We start from the raw sequence: 21568 nt of genomic DNA, 5'->3' as shown, positions 1-21568 counted from the left end.
GTGAGGGTCCCCTACCTCCCTCGATACTACCAAGTTAAGAGCCCCATTTGCTAGATTTTTTTTAAGTAAACCAATTACCTTTTGATGTAAGGCTAAGACTAAAAAATAGATGCAAAGAATATTTTTCTCCTTTCTTTACCTGGATTCCAACCACACAATTTAGTGACAAAAAGGCATCTTAATCCTTCAAGGAAGAATTGCCTCATATTTCATAGTGTTGAGTTAACTAATCAACACCCATCATAAGATGGGATGTATTTAGAGAATGGTGTTTAAGTTCTCAGGTAGGGGGCCCAGAGATATTTCTCAGCCCTGCACAGATGTTCTCCATGCTCCCACGCTTCCCCATTGCAGGGGCAGCCTCTCTCAAACTGAAAAACATCTGGAGAGGTTTAAATTCAATTATGTAAAAAAAGTGCATCTGGGCTGCAAATTTTTATATACAGCTGTGAAAAAAACAGCCAGGATTTGTTTTCTGTGAATCATACAGACACAGACATACACACACACACAGACATAATTTTTATGGACTCCAAAACAAGTAAACCTTGTTCATCTAGCTCTTAAGTTAAAAACGATAGACATTGATCTCAGGTGTTTATTTGATTGCTGGTAGCAATTAATCTTAATTTCTAAGAGAATGAAATAGGGAACAAATGGCAGGGTTTCACATTTGTGCAGTTACCTTTGTTTTCTATACACAGTGTGATACTAATTCGTGGACTTCTTCCATGCATTTTAGACAGTTTTCAAAAATGGGATTTGTGGACGACAAACGGATTGCAATTTGGGGCTGGGTGAGTACTTTGGCTGATGTGTTCCTTAGTGAATATAATCCAAAACAGGATAATTTACTTTTGTTTGTACATATTTGGAGGTGTAAATCACAACCATCATGTCCATCTAAGAAGGTCCAAATGTCTTAGATTTCTGGGCAATGAGTCCCCCCCAGGCTTACACTTTTGTTTATTACCATGGAGAAAGGAGGTGAGCAAGTAAGAAGAGGAAGCAAGAAAGAGGGTTAAAGAGAAGGAAAGATAGAGGGGGGGGAGGGAAGGAGAGACACTTTTTTTCTCAGGAGTCCAAAAAAGTAAAAACTTAAGAGTTTATTGCCTTTTTGTTTTGTTTTGTTTAACATTTTTTTTTTTTGTTTTTGTCATTTTGTTTTTAATTAGTACTACTCAGCAAAATGTCAATACTTTCCCTCTTACACCTACCAAGAAAAGGGACCAAGGCTCTGAATGGTAGTCTTTAGATACTGCCCAATTAAGGCCAATTTAAGCCTCTCTGTCATCCTTTCTATCTCGAAAGAGGCACAGTATATAAAGATGTGAGAAATGTGGAAACTGCGACTTGCTTACCATATGTCCTTAATTCCTTTACCTCCATAAAAATAACTGTTTCCATTTCTTAGTCATACGGAGGGTATGTAACCTCAATGGTGCTGGGAGCAGGAAGTGGTGTGTTCAAGTGCGGAATAGCTGTGGCGCCTGTTTCCAAGTGGGAGTACTATGGTAGGTGATGGCCCTCAGGTACAGAGATGCTGAGTGCGAACCTTCATGTCTCAATGCCAAAGCCATTCATTTTTTTAGTTTCCCTGTTTCTACAGTGAAGAAGCTGATTCTTCTTAGATGTACTTTATGGATACCTGTAATAAAACAGTCTCACTTCTTCTGCTGTTGGGAAAGGCTGGATGGTATTAAATGCTACCTATATATTTAGTTAGCAACCAATTCTGTTTCCTAAATGTCTTATCAAGAAATTATGTTTTCCACATTTTAAAACATTCCCAATGCTACAGTTCTTCAGATACACTTCCTTTATTCTACTCTGACTTTGGGGCTTCACATATTACAAGAATAAGAGAAGTATTTCTTTCCCTTCAGGTTAAGGTTGAATATAAAGTAGGATTTTGGGTGGAAAGAAGAGACTTTGGCAGGAGAACTCCTGGGGGCTTTGTTTCCACTAAGTAGGTGAAAGCCACTTTAGAATATTCTTTTCACCACTGAGAAAGTATTGTTCTATCATACACATGTAAGGCTATGATTCCCAAGGGGAAGGGGGAAGCAGTGGAACTCTAGGTAGTGGGGAAGAGCCAGAGGTGGTGAAAAGATGAGTTATTTTCCTGTATCTCTTCTGACCCCATCTCAAGTCATTTATGCAGTATAATGAAAGAATCATTGATAATGAATATGCTTCTTAAATATTTTATGCCCTAATGTATGGTAGTATATGGTAATACCAAAGCTATGGAAAACTCTAAAGTCAAGAGAAGCCAGTGTGTAAAAGATACATCATTGTCTTTCTATTGAAAAAAATTGGAGAACATGGTTGGGATTGGTCCTTACACAATAGATTTGTTTTCATATAATACTTTCCTGCTTGATACTAATTGTTCTGTATGACGGCTTATTTCTGGAGACCTCTGGTGGTCAGTAAAATAATAGAAACAATCTTCATGAATTTGGAAATACAGAACGGTAAGAAGGGTTCATTAAATGTATATGGACCAATCTAACAGGAACTTTCTAGAATTCTTACATGTGTGAAAATTTGAACAATATTACTCAAAAATCAAATGGAAGGAGTGCATAAGTGGTATTGCAAGACATACTTCTAAAAGTTTACACTGACATTAGTGAAAGTGAAAGATGCCTAGTCATGTCTGATTTTTTGCGACCCCATGGACTATACAGTCTATGGAATTCTCCAGGCCAGAATACTGGAGTTGGTAGTCTTTTCCTTCTCCAAGGGATCTTCCCAACACAGGGATCGAACCCAGGTCTCTTGCATTGCAGGCAGGTTCTTTACCAACTGAGCTATCAGGGAAGCCCCACATTAAGCCCCGACATTAAGCACTTTTTAAACAGTATTTTAAAAATTTTAGATCTTCTTACACAAGAAAACCTGGTTAGCATAATTAGAAAGGCCTATTATGTTCTAGGACAAGAAGAATTGTGCCTGTTTGGGGGAAAAATTACTTTGCCCTTAAAAGCTATTCCTACTCCCCCACCCCATTAAATGTACATCCCAAGTTATTTATATTTAAAGTTAAAAGATGAACATTTTTGGAAAGTCATATTTTAAAGTGTGCTTTAAAATATTATATTTCCTATATTAGTATCCTCTAGATATGTACAATTGCATATAGTCTATATTCACTTTAATCAAAATGATAAAATAATAAAAACTCATTGTGAAGGAAAATATTTTTATTTTCATAGAAAGGGCCTGAGCAATATATATCAGTTCAGTTAAGTTCAGTTGCTCAGTCATGTCCGACTCTTTGCGACCCCATGAATTGCAGCACGCCAGGCCTCCCTGTCCTGGAACAGCTAATACTAGTTATCAATGCCAGTCATTCAAAAAGGGTTAGAATGTTGCTTAATCTTATTGTTTTGATGATCGTTCTTCTAAATAATTAATTAAATTTGTATTGAAATACTGGTACAATTCCAGTGATATTCACCCCATTAATCTATATAGCACAATGGAAACATATTTACTTACTGTAACCTGGTCATTTTTCAAAAAGTTACTTCACATTTTTAAAGTTATATTGAAATTCAGCAACAATACATCTTCTCACTGATATTTTAAGAAATATACATATATGTGTATATATAGCTATATGTATATATATGTCTCTCTCCACAAAGTGAGAGAAAACAGATGTTTAACTTGCCTTATGATGGAGTAGCTGAGCCAGTATGGTGTTGTACTTCAAATAATGATAACTGAATTTTTTCCTTTCAGTCTTTCCCTCCCCCACCTAAAAAACTGTTTTAAGTGAGCAATTAGTAACTGAAAATTATGAGGAGTTTCCAGCAGGAAAGAGAATATCCTAAAGTAGGGTATATACATATGTCAGGACCAAGAAATTCAAGACAATTTAGACATTAAATCACTTGCTAATCAAGATCTTTAAGGGAGTCAGATCTTTAATGTCGTGTCCTTGTCACTGAGCATTTCACATTTGACTTTTCTGCAGGTGGGTTATTGATTGGGTTTTAGATCACCCTGTTTTGATCTCCCTCTGTCCTCCAGGGAAGGGATAATGGGAATTGGTTACAAGGCTGAGTATGGAAAGACAGGAGTCTGGATGCATCAACAAGCCAGGCAGAAACAATCTAAAGGAGATACTTCTGATGGTATAACACTGTAGACCTTTGCGCAAGTTAAGACATAAAGTAACCCAGTAAAAGAGGGTAAAGCTTTTATTGTATGAATTAAGTTTTTTTTCTTTTCTCCATCACAGACTCCGTGTACACAGAACGTTACATGGGTCTTCCAACTCCAGAAGACAACCTTGACTCTTACAGGGTAAGCAATGGTGAACTAGATCGATTTTATAACCTATTTATAAGTGGTATAAGAACATTTCTAAGTGCATCTATTCTAGAAAATATATATTTTTTATTTCCAACAAAATTCTTGTTAAAAAATAACACAGGTGGTTTAGAGTTACTCCAGTAGCTTCCCCTACTATATTCTGCATAATTACAGCCTTTATCGTATGCTATATAGGTCACAATATGCATTCATTTGGAAATACAAAGCAACACCAGATAATTACTTTAATTACAAAAAAATTTCCGTTTAGAAAACATGTCAAATTCAACATATTCCTTTAGAGCCCAGAAGACACTCTAAGTCTTTAACCACATATTAAAATTTCTTATGGTATTATCATAATTAAGATGTATGTACAAGCCTATAATTTTCTTATTCTTAGCCAAATGTGTACTTTTTTTTTTCACACAAGATTTGAGTAAAGCAGGTGTCCTATAGGTGCAGGAGGGTAATACTCTGAAAAGCTCTTGAACCCAAATTACTGAATAGCATCCATCAGGCTGGTTGCCTGCTTGGAAGAGCCAGTGGGCAGGTTACTGAGCAAATGGGCTATAGCATCTGAAATGGGACCTGGGTGCAGGTATCATTGGCAGCCTGCGTGCTAGTGTGGGTGCCACTGCAGGGCCAGGGCACTCTCTTTGGTAGCACATTTGCTTCAGCTGGAATATCAGCCTAAGTACTAGGGACCCTTCAGGGCATTGCACCATTCTCCAAAACTTCCAGATTTTGTCATGTAAGTTGGAAACCCCTAAATGTACAGATGGCTGGGTCAGTCATCCGCTGTTTACTTTCTTCAGAGGATATTCAAAACTCTTCCCAGGACAGTGAATTAAAAAGAAAAACAATAACCCGTATAATTTAAGAGCACAATTTCTTCTCATCTGTGCCACAGCTCTCAGTGCTTGGGCTTTGTATTCATACATTGGTCTAAGCCATATTTGTACATTTTTGTAAGATGTCATCGTTATTAGGGGTTCTGAAGCCATTTGATCAAAGCACAATAAAATGCAAATACAATTTCCAGCTTTGCTAGTTTGGTTTCACACCTTCCTTTCAGCTTTATTCAGCAAGGCTTGTGTGGGGTGTGGCAGAGAGGGGTATGAGTTCAGTTGTGTCTGAGTGTGTGTTTTCATCTCTGTTTACCAGTCAAAGTAGAAAAGTAAGAACTGTATAAAATAGATAGCTAATGAGAACCTACTATGTAGCACCGGGAACTCTACTTAATGCTCTGTCGTGACCTGAATGGGAAGGAAATCCAGAAAAAGAGGAGATACGTAAACGCATAGCTGATTCACTTTGCTGCACAGCAGAAAATAACACAACATGATAAAGTAACTATACTGCAATACTTTAAAAAAAAAAGAGAGAGAGAAAAGTAACAGCTTATGAGATGGGATGTATGAATCACCTTCTACTACAAAGCAGTCCCATAGTCAGGTTGTCCTTATGTCTTCTGATTGTCCCACGTGATACTTTGGACTCAGTTTTCCCCATTCTTTCTCCTCCACATCCAATCAGCTGCTTTAGACATCCTTTCCCTGCTTCATGATCACATTGCTGATGCCACGTGACCACCACCTTTCATAGCCATAACCTCACTGCTCATTTCTTAGCTGGCGTCCCTACATGCCAGGCTGTATCACACACTGAAGTAGGAGCTTAATCTACACTCACAGCACTGTCATGGACTTTTCCCGTGGACTCAACCAAGTCCAGCTCTTATTCTTTAACCAGGTGTTCAATACCTTTCTTACAGCGGCCCGGGAATGTCATTTTTCCCCTTCCACCTCCATCTATTAGGTGGAGAAGGAAATGGCAACCCAGTCCAGGATTCTTGCCTGAAGAATTTCATGGACAGAGGAGCCTGGTCGGCTATAGTGCATGGGATCGCAGGGCGCTGGACTCGACTGCAGGACTGTCACTCACTCCATCTATTAGACACTTGTACTGCTCTCCTGGTGGACTAGCATCCTCTCTTTTGACTCACATGATGTTTTCCTTGTATATCTCTCAATCTTCAATTTATTGTTCTTGGATTCATAGTTATTTTGTACTCCTTTTCCCCCCTCTGTTTTATTATTAGTCATCCAAAGCTTTCCTCAATATTGTATTCTTTGGATCACCCAGTATAAAATAGAAACCTTAAAATGTTTTTTGATTTAATTTTAAAACTTCTTGAGTGGAAACATTGTTATAAAAACTATACATCTCCATCATCTCTCTCAATTTACAGCTCTAATTTTCTTGTCAGTGACCCAAACAGGATGCTTACACCTGAAAGCATCCCTCCTGTGGTGCACCATATTTGGGCCATGGCTAAAAGTCTTTCTCAAATACTCTCAAAGTACTAAAAAAAAAAAAAAAAAAAAAAATCCCGAAACATCAGAGGTGTACTGCCCAGGACCCTCATCCTGACTCTAGATCCTGGTGAATGATGAGTCAAAGTTAATTTTAAAAATCCCATCTTGAAAGTCTTTGAACCTCAAAGGACAGGGTGAAATCCAAACCTTGATATCCGAGCGAGTCCATGGCACCTCCAAAAAACATCAACCAACAGGGTGTTTCCTCTTCATTCAGTCCTCGCCCTAGAGGATAAATAGTTTTAATCTGCCATGTCAGCCTCTATCTTTTTCCAGATTTTCCTAGAGGCTCCTGATTCCCATCCCCATCCCCCTCTTCTCCAACTCTGCCCCCCCACTGAGGTGGCCATTTTCCTCTCTCCTCTTAGGTGTTCTCCGCGTGAGGTAGTCATGTAAATAGAAGTCACTTCCCACTGCCGATGGCGACACACGCGCACTGGGAGCACAAAGTCACTGTCTCACTTTGCTGCACAGATGGCTCCCGAGGACTGTTTAATCCTTCCACGCCAGGAGTCGGGTTTTTTTGGCACAAAATTCTCTGCTGGCAATGGACACATTAAAACTGCCAGTACCAGGGCGCTAAAGGTTCCCAATGTGTTGCTCAGAGGAATTATTTGGGTGGGCGATAGCTAAGGTGGGCAGGAGAAAGTGAGGTAAATGTATTCTGTGTACTGTTTCTGCCCCGTAAGTTGCCTCCTCAGAAAGTGGGGAACTGAATCTGAGTACCTATATTTGGTGCACAGCAGGCTTTAGAATAAAGCTGCCCTCCTTTGTTTTTTAAATGAGTCTGTGCTTTTGTCTCTGGCAGGAATATATTCAAAGATTCTATTTTCCTCTAAGGCCCCAGCTGCCCCTCTGGACCCCCAGCTTCTTTTTCTTTTCTCTCCCAGGTTGTTTTTATTTCCTCCCTTTCTCTCTCCTCCTCTCCTTCCCTCCTCCTACCCTCTTGGAAAAAAACAAAGGAGACAATTCCTTACAGGCTTTCCCTGTTCTCTGTCTTCCCGTGGGGCAGGAGAAATATTTTGAAAGAGTCCTGTATAGGATAGCCTGTTGACTTTCTTCAGTACATCCAGGATAGGAATGACCGAAGTGTGTAACAAGCAAGGTCTTGATCTTTGTACACCTTTTCAACTATAGAATCATTTATCTGTAGCCAGAATTATAGCCTTTGGAAGAGAATATAATTTTTGATGAAACTCAGATGAGGAGAGGATTCATTATTAGGCCATTAATGACCCAGACTTGGAAGAATGTAGAGAAGCACACCAACAGAAGGACATTTTGTGAAATAAAGGTTGTACTTACTATTTAGGAAAGGAACTTGAAGGAACCGTTTGTATATGTAAATGGAACAAGTGGGGATGTCATGTATAGCTGTTCAGCTTGAGCACTGCTAGGGGCCAGTCAGCTCCATTCACTAAGGCATGCACCTCTGGGGCTGCATTCAACCAGAAGGAGTGCCTTTGTTTATTGTTACAAAGCCACCATATAGATTATGGGACCCTGGGACTAAGGCTTGGACCCAGTGCTGTGACATAAGCAGTGATCCATAAGACCCTTTTTGTAGACAATCACCCACCTACTGCCAAGTGGCAAGATAGAAGCACTTTTAAAGAATACCAGGGACTTAAAAGAGAAGGCAATGGCACCCCACTCCAGTACTCTTGCCTGGAGAATCCCAGGGACGGGGGAGCCTGGTGGGCTGCCATCTATGGGGTCGCACAGAGTTGGACACAACTGAAGCGACAGCAGCAGCAGCAGCAGCAAAGAGGAAGAAGACATTCATGCCCGTAAAACTCCAAGGAGCTGGTCCCAGAAGCTCTAAGCAGGCAGGCAAAGTAGAGGGATGACAGTGAAGCTAATAGGGCAGTGAAACTCTGTGGAAACATTTTTTTTCTGCTGAAAGTCTCAGTCAGAGTCTCAGTCCATAGCCAACAGAAATGGCAATAGATTTGAGCAAAAGAATCAGATAGACAATAAGACAACCCTCAGCCCCAATGTGTGCTTGACTCTGCAACCCATGGACTGTAACCCACCAGGCTCCTCTGTCCATGGGATGTCCCAGGCAAGAATACTGGAGTTTTGGAGTGGATTGCCATTTCATACTCCAGGGGATCTTCTCAACCCAGGGATAGAACCCTCGTCTCTTGTGTCTCCTACATTGGTGGGTGGATTCTTTACCCCTGCGCCACCTGGGAAGCATTACGCCCAGTAGCAATAAGCAAATAGCAACCATGGCCCCACCTTGAGGAGTGGGTTCCTAACAGTGATGAATAGTTTCTACATGGCCAATTACAGTTTCTACAAGGCCAAGCAAATCTGTAAAAAATCATTAACATGGTAGACTTTCATTCACCTATTTGAGGTGCCTGGTGTTTTAGTTGTTCAGAAGTTGGTGACCTTGTTGGTGAGACAAAGTATGGAGACAAAATTTTTGAAGAGAAATAAAAGAAAGTAGTAATAAAGCATGAACTTGAGCATGACAGAGTGCCCAATATATATGGAAAAGATTGGTGATTTCCAGATTGTGACTGTGGAGCCCCAGCATGCCTTCCGAGCATGTAGTGGGGAAGGGAAGTAGCTGAGAAGCTGGGATTTCACCTCCCCCCTCCCCAACTCCTCTCAACCAAGGGGGACTCAGTTTCATTTATTTCATTCATTTTTTTATTCACTCATTAAGTGCTTCTCTGACCAGATGGGCTTCCCTGGTGGTTCAAATGGTAGAGAGTCTGTCTATAGTGCAGGAGGCCCAGGTTCAATCCCTGGGCCTGGAAGATCCCCTATGGAAGGGAATGGCTACCAACTCCAGTTTTCTTGCCTGGCGAATTCCATGGGGAGGAGCCTGGTGGGCTACAGCCCGTGGGGTTGCAGAGTCAGACACAGTGAAGTCCTTCGCACTTCACTGTTCTAAGCTCTTTACATGGATTATTAGGTCCAGTTCTCCCTCAAATTCCCTGAGATAAGTGTTCTAATTATCTCCATTTTATTGACCCAGAAACTGAGGTACAGTAATGTTACATAAGATGTAGCTACTGGGGTAGGAAAGGGAGAGGGCACTGATCTGGAGCCAGTCAAGGAAGATTCTGGGAGTTACAGAGGAAGAGCATAGGTGCTTTCCATAGGCTGCCTGAGGGGTGAGGCAGAGGAGCATAGCAGAGGAATGGTAGGCAGAGCTGTTTTCCGGGGATTCGTGAAGCAGATTGGGTGAACTGGGGGATAACACAGAGCAGGGCTGTGGGAAGAGCAGGCCAAATGGTGGCTAATAAGGCAGGATGGGAGGCTGGGGAGGGAACGGATTCACAGAGAGCAGCATCAGATCAAGGGCAAGAGAAATGAGGCCCAAGTCCTGAGCCTCATTGCCAAGAGAAGAGGGCAGCCTGGAACACACAGAAGGGACTGATTTAACTTGTAGAGGAGATTTATTTTGCATTTTGCTCAGAGTTTGATAGGCTTTTGGCAAGTGTGCGAAACAGTCATAGATTTGGCAGTCTTCTGCTAGCAGATTTGAAACGTTCAATCCTTAAGAAGTGCTGCATCGTTAGGTTATGCAAAACAGGGTGCAATTTTGTAAATATGCCATCTTGTACTGATTTGACATTTGTTCTATTATCCCAGAATATGCCAAAGGGAGAGAGACCTTCAGATTTCAGCCAAACCTTAACTTGTTTGTTGAGTGCTGATAAAATGTTGACTGCTGTGTGATCTTTAAAGAAGCCAGTGTTGCTGGGTGAGGCCTGAGGTAGGGCCCCCTGTCGGTGAATAGGGACTGTTTCCTTTGGTACAGTTGTTTGATTGATGTGAACTAGTAAAATATCTGATGTGCTGGGTTGAATTAATTTTTTCTTAAAATTTTTTTGTGGCCTCTGTTGTGGCATGAACGGTGCTTCCTTAAATAGCTTCATTTAATATTATTTATGAGGCTTTGGCGGCAAGTGGGAGAATGCGCAGGGCAAGTCAGCAAACTGAGGGTGCTATCTCACTGAAGTAATGGGTTGTCCATTAGACCAGTGGCTGCTCTTTCTACCAGATAACAATGAGTTATTTGGCTGTGAAGTAAAGGGATATTAGAATATGATGTTAAGAGGTGAGGACTTTTGAGTTTGACCTGTGCTCAAATTCTGTTTCCACCATCTAGTCACTTGAAGAGGTTACTAAATCCCTGTAAACTGCTGGTTCCTCATCTGGATGATGGGGACAATCAGACCTGTCTCACGAGGTTATTGAAAGGATTAAACGAGACACCTGAGCCTGCCATGAAGTAAGCTTTCAAAAACATGGCAGCTGCCACCATCATCCTTGGGAAGCAAATTGTCCTTCTGGTTCCTGGATGGCACAAGGGGTAGCTTAAAAATTGTTAGACCTTCTGTTTCTCACAGTACTTCCCCACTCTTATCAGCTCTCTCTTTTATTTCAAAAATACAAAGATTTATTTGTTGGAAGGTAACTGAAGAACCAGCATGATCCAACGAGCAGCTACAGATGGTTCTTCTTGGGGCTTGAAGGAAAAGCTCCTCGCAGAGATGCTGAGGATCGGCACTGCCACTGGTCCAGTCCTTCCCACTTCGCTTTGCCAGGCTGTTGCTGGCAGCGGGGCTCTCCGGAAGTTTCTAGCCTCGGGAGAGTGCCAACTGCACCACCATTGCATCCCTGCCCATTTATCACTCTAAGCTTCCTTTTTAGGAGCTGGTGACAGACTATTCGGCTTCTAACTTAGTCATCCATTTCCTTTTTTATTTCTGTTTCCATCGATAGGCAAGTGGGGATTATCCTATTTTGGTGGGTTGAATTAGCACAATTAAATTATTTCTGGTCATTAATCCTCCTTTAAATTGGTGCCTGCATTTCTTTCACTGGCTTTGGCTGCTGCCCTTCACTGGTTAAAGTGTGCCATACAGTGGGCTGTCAGGAGTCTCTCTTCAGAGAAGCCAGGATGCTCAGTCTGGTAGGGAAGGATCTGTGGTTCTGGAGGCAGGGGACACAGCTGCATCTTTCCCAGGGGGGGCGGGGAAATGTTCTCAGCAGCCTGAGAGCCTTGAAATGGGTGTGTGCCTGAGGCTGCCTGGCTCCCACGCACTGAGAGGTCCCTCTTGATGCATCTCCCAGCGAGCAGGGGGACGTGCACATTGGAAATGACACTCTTATCTTGTGGTTGCAGGGGAAGCCTTTGTTTTATTTTTCGCTTGCTGCATTAAAGTATTTGTCTTTCTTTCTTTGTAGTGTAATATTGTTAATGTAAAACAATTTGCATCATGACACTTTTATCACAGTTTTCGTCTTTTTCTCAGTATGTTGCATTTCTCACCATGTCTAGTTCATCACAGCTACAGTGTGTACATCACAACATTTATCTTAGGCTCAGGGTTTTACTTGTTTATAAAAATTGTCTTCTTTCAGCCTGTATTCACTCCATTTAAGAAAAAAAAAAGGCAGCCAGAAACTGTTTTGGTCCAAACTCCAGTAGTTATCACATTCCTTGCTAACTGTCCTGCGTATTTATATGTCTCCTAACTATTACTCTATGTTTCAATGACATTTCTCAGTTTTATGGCTCAGGGAGGTTGTGAAGTAGCTTTTGCTCTGCACTCTGCCAAGCAAGGAAGCCCTGGGAGGCTTTTAGAGGTGGGAGGCGGGGGGAGGTGACACAGCTGTATATTCTGGTCAGGTCTAGGTGTTAAAGGTGACTGTCCTTGGCAAGTGAAGAACTTGCTCCTAGGGAGAAACAAGGTGATGGCAACAACTGCGCAGGCGCAGGAGGACGGACTCAGGCGCCCGGGCCTGGGGCTCCCTCCGACTGTCAGCGTTCACTGTCCGTGTGTCCGCCCCAGCCTCTGCTGTCGCCAGGTTTGAATCCTACACTGGCCTTTTTTGGTAGATTGATTTTGACCCTTTCCTCTCTCCGGGGCAGAACATCGCTCAAGGTTCTATTGCTGCGATTGGCGCTGCATGAGCCACACAGCCCAAAAATGCCTCCTGAATCTCGCAGGGCCGTGCAAGCGTGCTCTCTTCCAATGAATGCTCTCTTCCGATGAATTCTAAGAAGGCCATGAGCCCACAGGCGCAAAGAACACGCAGTGTGTTTACTGCAAATCCCAGGACAGTTCAGTAACAATTTCTTTCCTCCTGTATTTTTGCTGGAAGATCACATCATAAGTAGCTTGGAACTTTACTGGAGACTCAGTGCAGCTTAGGAGGTAAAAGAGGTTCTGCCGTCAGACTTTTGTCCAGCTCAGATTTCCTACTGTAACCTGGTGCACTTGATTGTCTTCATGTAGAAGTGGGATTGCTATTAATAGACCTATCTCGTAGGAACGTCATTAAATAGAGCAGGTGCTTTGATAAATCCTTTAAGATGCTTAGCAGAGTGACTGGCACAGAGTACACAGTAAATGTCAGCTGTTATTACTAATGGCATTGTGTATGGATTGAAAGTGGGCAAAGCATATTTCGGTAAATTTCAGAATGAGAATATTTTATTTCACTTCCCTTAGCTGTTCTCACTTGCCTCTGCAAAATTAGGATGGAATATAGTCAACAGTACAATATAAGTGGTTACCTTTCTTTCATTTATCCCTTTAATGTATTAAATGCTTAGAATAATGAACAATATAGACAAATTCCTTTTCTCATGGAGTTTATTGTTTAGTTGGGTATATAACAAACACATATTGACTGACAATGAATAAATGAGTGGATAGAAGAATGGATGGAGTAACATTGGAATGGATGAACAGATGAATGGATGGATGAATTCATCTGGGACATCTCACCAGATAACACATTTCCCTAAAAGTAAAGTAAAATAAGAGTGTGACTTTCAATGAGTTCTAGATGTTTCTCCTGAAAGTTTGTGGGTAAATTCTCAATTGGGTCAGAAATGGCATATGATCAGGACAAGTGGGGACAAGATCACTTTGTCAATGCAAACATGTTGGGTGACTTTGTCCTGAAAGCTGTAGACAGAATGTCTTTTTTCCAGAAACACTGTTAACAGCATCTTGACATCAGTGTCAGTAATTTAACCTTAAAAAAAGCCACGTCTCTTGATTCCTATTTCAGTGACAGTAAGAGGAGTTAATCTTCTTCCCATTTCAAACAAAGAGGTGCTCAGCAGCCTGTCTCCTGGTGCACAGTTCACTGATATTGAAGCCGGGGCTAGAATACAAACACTCGGACTATAGCCCCATCCTCTTCCTGCCAGACCTTCAGGGTTCCCATCCTGATGTTAGCTACAAAGGTATCTGTAGAACATAAACCTTGCCTCTCATGAAGTTGACTTGATTCACCAAGATGCTGCAGGACAAGTTGACTGATTTGAAATCTCTCGGGAGGCTAATGGCCCTTCCTCTGCCCAACTCATAATAAGACAACAAAAGTAGGCTCCAGCTCACCCCTTCCCAAAGTCACTACAATGTCTGTGACATTTTTACCTTCATCCCAGCTCTGCAAGCATCTCCAAATTAAGACCAGATGACTAGTTCCATACTTTCAAAAAGTTTTCATTCGAGACCCCAGCCTCATTTTAGAAGTCCTTCCTAAGGTCAGGAAGCAGCCTTCAAAAAGCTGACCTCCCAATTTTTTTCTCCTAATTACCTGGCTTGGTCCAATAGTGACATTTTCCTCAAGACAGAACGAGGCAGACAACCAGCCACTGATGATTTTCTAAGGCCATATTTGATCTTTGTCACCCCTCTACCCTCCCATATGTTACATTTGCCTAGGTTTCAAACATCTGTTTCAAAAAAGGTAATGCCTGCTTCTCATTCAGAGCCTAGCAATGTGGACCAAAGTTCATATGACATATTGCAGAGTATGTTTAGTTGCAAATGCTATGTACAGGCTCTTTGAAATGTAGCATGTATGGCACCATGTGACACATGGTTGCCATGGCAATACACTTTTTGGCTGAACTACAGCATAAGCCCATGGAACATACATTGCTAATATGAGACTCTGCCCTGTGCTAATGCATAGGACCCAGCCAATCTGGGATCTGGGACTTGAGGGGCTTTGCATGCAGCCTGGGTGGCAGGTGCCCTCTTCTGCATGTGCAGGGAAGATGTGGCATTCTCCCTTTCCAGTCCTTCTACCAAGCACAGGGCATGCTGTGCATTCTGCCTTGCATGGAGACAGCATTTGCTTGAATATCGGTTTGCTATATTTTGTATCAAAGGGGGCCCCAGCTGAAAACATTTTATTTTGTAAACTGAAGTGAAAAATCAGTTTATGGCAGATCTTTTTTTGAATAATGACATTCTTTTTCCCAATTCCAGAATTCAACAGTCATGAGCAGAGCTGAAAATTTTAAACAAGTTGAGTACCTCCTTATTCATGGAACAGCAGATGGTGAGTTTCAGTTAATTAGACTTTTTAGTATCACAGACAGGTTTGCAATTTCACTACTGACAAAACAAAAGCATGAGGGGCAAGACTGTTACATTTACTTCAATAAAACAGTGTTGCTTTCCACAACTCACTTGTCTTGGGATAAATGGGATGCTGAGTCCTAGAACTTCAGACAGTCCCCTTTCTTCTTGTGCCTTTTCCTACCAGAAAAGTGGAGCAGCTATTAGTTACTTTCTGTTTCCTTTCTCTCCCTGCAGATAACGTTCACTTTCAGCAGTCAGCTCAGATCTCCAAAGCCCTGGTGGATGCTGGAGTGGATTTCCAGTCAATGGTATATAGCAAAGTTTCCTGCAAGGGGAAGGAACTTCCTGGTGGGGTCTCTCACGATTACTTCTCTCATCAAGGTCCCAGGAGAAAGGGACAAAAGCAAAAAAGTCTTATTTTTCCAGTAATAGGTTGAAGAAGTGATATACTTGAGCCAGAAACACGGTCATATTCAATATCAGTTAGGGGTTGAAAAGCACAGTATCGCGTATCTTGTGAGTATCAGATCCCTAGTCTTGTGATTGCTCTTCTAGCCCTATGATTGTCCCATCTCTCCCTAATTTGACACAAAAGTAATCACTTACCCAGTGAAAAGTATGGCAAAGTAATTCTAAAGTGAAAGCAGCATGATAATCGCTCAGCTCAAATATGAAAATCCATCTCTAGTACGTGTTACTAGCCCTTCTAACAAAGGTAGGGTATAGGGTATAATAATCAGCAAGTTTCAGTTTTTGCAACTTCCATGTTATCTTTTATTGAGCAACTACAGGTAATAAACAATTAAGCTGGGTTTATAAAGTCAGAAATGGCTAGAGAGTTGTTGTTGCCTGTTCAGAGGATGTTTCTAGGTATTAAACAAAATTCATTTTATGCCCTAGATCTTTTCTGATTAAGAGAAAAAAAATTATATGTGTGTGTTGCACTAAATATTTTTGTGTTAAGAGCTTTCTTGTCTGTATTAGCTTTAATAGCCTGCTTCCCCTCACTTTCTTCTATCATACACACTTTGCTCTGTGCTCAGTTCAAGCAGTACCTACTGTATTTAAAAGCGGGACAGTCATTTGATACCAAAAATATGGCATATATTTTCGGGGTTAGATTCTTATGAGGTTGTGGTGTATATTTCCACTGTTCAAAGAAAAGACATGATACTTTAAGCAATTTTTGAAAGTTAATTTATGTCTCCATGATATATGTTTTGCTAGCAGTGACTTCCCACTTGTTTAACATGGTGGAATGAGTTGATAAATTTTTGCCTCAAGTCATCAACTCTTCCTAAATAAATGTCAGACATACAGATAAGAAATTCCAGTGAAAAATCTTACGTGTTTGAAAATAATACATTTGATTTTTGACTTCACTTATGCTAAACATACATATGGAATACAGAAGTACATTTTCCTAGTTCCTTAGTGATATACATTAGGAAAAATTGCTTTTTAAAAACCTTTAATAGTTTTTTTTTTTACTGCAGTGGAGGAGAAACTTAACAGTTGATAACACTTAATTAAAGTGGGCTTTATGGGATAAACATTCCATCCTATGCATGATGAGTTTCTAAGTGTCCTTTGAGTCAAATTTGAAAAATGGACTTAGATATTTTCGTGTAATACACATATCCTTAAAGCAGTGTGCAGTGAAGTCAAACTCATGGTGAGTTGTCTTAGCACATACCACGGACAATCGGAGACTCCTGCAAGACACAGCTACATGCCTTGGGAAAGCTCTGGGCGTGGGGAGGGGAGATAAGAAAACCTGTTTGATCATGTTTCAGTTTACAAACTGATTGAGGAGTTAAAACATTGTGTGTTATTTCATGTATGCTCATGAGAATTCATTTGGATTAAAAAAAAAAGGCAATTGACTTCCTAATTCTGACCTCTCTCTTGTGTCTCTACAGTGGTATACAGATGAAGACCACGGGATCGCCAGCAACACAGCACACCAACACATATACACCCACATGAGCCATTTCCTAAAACAATGCTTCTCTCTGCTTTAGCATCTCAAAACGGCATGCCATTTAAAGCTTGTGAAAAGCTTGTGAAAAGCTACTTTTGCTCTCATTATCTCAAAACTGCACTGTCAGGATGATGCCTTAAAAAAAAAAACAAAAACACTCAAATCAAGAAATGTTAAGTTTACCTTGTTCCCAAGTTTCATATCTATAACCTGAAGTAGGGACTTCTGTCTTTGCAACAGACTTACCTTATGGAAATTTCAGTCTGGTTTTCTTTTTATTATTATTTAAAATAATTTCCATATCAGTTGGTGAAACAACACCTAAGAATTGTTTTTATGGGAGCTTTGCAGAGGTTCCCTGAGCAGCATTATTTTCTAACTGAACTAGTGCAAATTTTGTTCTCTTCTTTGAAGGAATGACAGGATGTGGGCAGTGATGTCACTGAGGCAGGGGTAAGAAAAGAGGGGTTAGGGAGAGAAGCTGGCAGGGCAAGGCTGTGAACCCCAGTCCAAGCCTGCTGACCCAACCAGGCTACTGTCAGCTCCTCCGAGAAGAGCTGTTCACAGCCAGACTGGCACAGTTTTCTGAGAAAGACCATTCAAACAGTCTCAGGAAATCATATATGCAAAGCACTGACTTCTGAGTAAAACCACAGCAGTTGAATAGACTCCAAAGAAATGAGAGGGAAACTGCCAACAATGCAAGGCCCCCAGGTGCCAGTTATGGCTATAGGTGCTACAAAAACACAGAAAGGGTGATGGGAAAGCATTGTAAATGTGCTTTAAAAATACTGATGTTTCCTAGTGAGAGAAGCAGCTTGGAAGGGAGATGTGAACACATCAGCTTGCCCTGTTAAGATATGAAAATATTTGTATTGCAAATCCTAACTTGAAGGAGTCTTTGCATCAGTTTTTCTTACTTCATTTCTTTGAGCATCTAATTAAAAAGAATATTTTAACTTTCTTGGACTTGTTTTTAAAAATTGAAAATAAGCTACAAATGTATATAATATGATTCCCATTCTATATACTGTGGACCATCTCCTGGTCAGTAATAAATATGCCTTCATTTTTTCAGAGGTGTTTTGTGTCTTGAATCAGACCTAAACTGTATTGGCATATGGACATGCTTACCCAGAAAGGCTCTTGTTTATTTTGCTTGTTATCCCAAACTGCCTTGTAAACATGGAGAGGGTTCAGCTTTTGTAAGAAACAGATACAAAGAAATGTGCTAAATTAAGCAGTTCATAGGGTTTTAATCTAATATCTCTCTATATATAATTTGTTATCATACTTATGTATAAGCTTTTAAAAAGTCAACTTAAAGTAATTTTGGTTATTTATGTAGCATCTAATTTATACTTTCATTCCAGGGAACTATGATGAGGCACATATCAAAAATATCATCTTGATAGCCCAGATGGCTTAGTGGAAGTTTAAAAAGTCAACAACTTAAGTGTTTAACTAATTATTTTTGGTTGACGTAACTATATTAATGAAACCATAGATTTAAGATGCTGAATTTAGTCTAGCAAAGTCTCGATAAATGAGAACACATAATATTTTTGTTCAATTATTTGTAAAATGGCCTCATTTTTAACAATTGATTTTATAAACTCAAACATAGTTAGAAAAAGTTGTCCCAGACAGGATGAGCTACAGCACAAAAATCTAAACAGAAGAATTAGAAAAAAATTTATCAGTTCAATATGAGACTGCTGAGTCATGTATAGGAATGGACAGAAGATTCTGAAATTGTTTCAACTGTATTTTCAGAACATGGAATTGAGTGGTTTCTTCTTAATTAAGTCTCATATATTATTCATTCATTTGGAACCATAAGTCTACCCTCAAACCTATAGGGTTCTTGTCATAATTCTAATAATAGGGTTCATTCATCATGAGTAGTGAGACCAATCTTTGTAGAGTTCTGTATCCAGAAACAGAAATCATAGGTTACATGTTCACATCCCGGACTGAATTTAGTAATCAGAAAAGCAAAGTAAGTAGAAATTCTCCTTTTACGTTAATTGAAACTGGATATAGTACAATATCAGATATTGTTTAGATACTAATAAGATCATTTTATAACCGTATATATTGTATAATATTAGATGCTATAAAGATATTAAGACCATTGCATAATATCTGATAGTGTACAAGTACTGAATATCAAAACTCTATGAATTTATTGTTTCTTTAGTTTCAAAACATGCTCCATGTTTTCTATGGAGCCCAGAGATAATTTTAAAAATCCCAGCACATATTTTTCACATAATGAGAGTTACAAATGGTGATAATGTGCTTGAAGTTAAAGTAAATTTCATCTGACCCTCATAATACAGTTTTACTCTCCAGTAAGATTTTTGGATGAGTTTTTTGGGAAAGGAAGTTAAATTGACAAATAAGAGACAGACAATCTGAGGGTATATTTGAAACACACAGAACTAGTCATGCCAGTAAGATATGCAGACTTGCTTGCCTTTAACTGTCGCAGCCTCCACAGGTACCTGGATGATAAGATGCCTTCATAAGCAACCTGTTAGACCACAACAGCACCCAGGAACGTACATCCCAAAGGAAGGAGGAAATGGTCACATCTCTTCTATGGATACAGTGTTTCTTCTTAAAGTTTTGACCAAGATTTTTAGAAAATCACTTTTTAAATTATTTTTGAACTTTTTTTTTGTTGGAAACCCTGCTAAAAATGATTACACACCTTCAAACTTTCTTAAATAACCAGCATAGACCATAATTCGGTGCATCCTGATGACTCTAGTCCACCACCATGAAGCTCAGTGATCACATCAGGCTATATGTCATTCTGAGTATTTCTTATCTGCAGGTGGTCACTAAGGCTACCAGTTTCACCAGTTGGCATTTGTTGCTTTTGCTGTACGTTGATGTGAGAATAGTTTATGAAACTATTACATTTGTACAATATTTAAGATTGAATAATCTCTAAATGAAAAAAAAATCAGTCAACCCTGAAGGAAATCAACCCTGATTATTCATTGGAAGGACTGATGCTGAAGTTGAAGCTCCAATATTTTGGCTACCTGGTGCAAACAGCCAACTCACTGGAAAAGACCCTGATGCTGGAAAAGATGGAGAGCAGGAGAAGGGGGCGACAGAGGATGAGATGGTTGGATGGCATCACCGACTCAATGCACATGAGTTTGAGCAAACTCAGAGAGATAATGAAGGACAGGGAAGCCTGGTGTGCTGCAGTCCATGGGGTCACAAAGAGTCGGACACGACTGAGCGAATGAACAACAACAAATGAAAAAAAAATAGAATGGGTTTCTTCAGAGTAAAGTAAGAGAATCTTGTGGTTCCAATTTTGTAACGGTTCCTTCAGCAGTGTCCGAGAGCATTTTTATATACAGCCTGAAAGATCTGGAGTGTGTATTCAGGATATGTCTGAGGGATACAGACCGTTGAGAGTGAGAGATGAATGTGAGTAGTAAAGCATAACGTCACTACCAGTAGGAAAAGCTCAGAGCACGGTATTAATAAGACCAATGTCATGCTCCGAGAAATGTATCATCTTTCTGAATGTCACCTTTCTGTGACAGGATTAACATTTAAACTCAAAACTTTGAATTAATAAAAAGAAAGGTAATTTTCTTACTGCTAAATTGACAGTGGTTTTTCTGGAATTAATCTCCAGTAAACTCAATCAAAATTCTTATTCTAAATAATCTTTCATCTGAACAGTCACCCCAAATTGGTCAGATTATTTAAAATGCATGTATAATGAAAAGTGTGACTTAATGAAAACTCTAGTTATTCCAATAAGTTTTGCCCGTGCATGGCAGGGTTATGCTGACTTACGGTGCTTAACTCACCCCTGGTCATAGGGTTATTGGGTTTTCTAAAGCATACTCTGACCTTATTTGTTGAACTTTCTGGCAGATGTGCATGGTCTCTTGTGTGAGTCCTCTAAACCCTCTGCAGGGCTGTGTGTCCCATTCTGTGTTAAGTGTGTTCCTTTTCATACTCAAGAGACCCGAGTTTGATCCCTGGGTCAGAAAGATCCCCTGGAGTAGGAAATGGCACCCCACTCCAGTGTTCTTGCCTGGAGAGTTCCATGGGCAGAGGAGCCAGGGGGGCTACAGTCCATGGGGACACAAAGAGCCAGATATGACTGAGCGACTGAGCACATCCAAAGTCATAATATTTGTGACTTGTGAGGAAAAAAGTATTTTCATTGATTAGGTTTGGTTTCGAGTGTTAATCGCAGAAAGATGAGTGACAAGGAAAATGTAACGTGGAGAAGAATTATTATTCAACCCGGTGCTGGTTGCATGAACCTGAATGACTGTCCGGTTAAGGAGGAGGGCGGTCACATCGCGCCTTCTGCTGGGCGGTCAGTCCACTCCAGTGCACTCTAGACAGATGCGCGTTACAATCTCAGCATGGACACTCACAGTGAGGAACATTTTAAAGAACATTATTCAGCCTCTTTGAAGCCCAGCTACTTAATTTGAAAGAGACACCAG

The 21568-nt window shown here is 40.4% G+C and overlaps 1 protein-coding gene across 2 annotated transcripts in view; it reads left to right on the top strand.

The window, feature by feature from the left end:
- DPP4 (dipeptidyl peptidase 4) overlaps positions 1–18140 on the top strand; it is an 81026-nt gene extending 62886 nt beyond the window's left edge. The window contains exons 21-26 of one of the 2 annotated variants that reach the window (XM_005676046.3): positions 743–797; positions 1415–1514; positions 4259–4323; positions 14984–15056; positions 15314–15387; positions 17002–18140. In XM_005676046.3, coding sequence (XP_005676103.1) covers positions 743–797; positions 1415–1514; positions 4259–4323; positions 14984–15056; positions 15314–15387; positions 17002–17103 — 469 coding nt within the window. In that variant the 3' untranslated portion in view covers positions 17104–18140. Of the gene's footprint in view, positions 1–742; positions 798–1414; positions 1515–4258; positions 4324–7081; positions 7600–14983; positions 15057–15313; positions 15388–17001 lie in introns of those variants that run through there. The other variant, XM_005676047.3, reaches the window with a different exon arrangement.

Source organism: Capra hircus, chromosome 2 (genome assembly GCF_001704415.2).
Source record: "Capra hircus breed San Clemente chromosome 2, ASM170441v1, whole genome shotgun sequence".
In the NCBI taxonomy this organism is placed as follows: Eukaryota; Metazoa; Chordata; class Mammalia; order Artiodactyla; family Bovidae; genus Capra; species Capra hircus.
The sequence above is the reverse complement of the archived record's forward strand: the minus strand, read 5'-3'. Positions and strand labels throughout refer to the sequence as shown.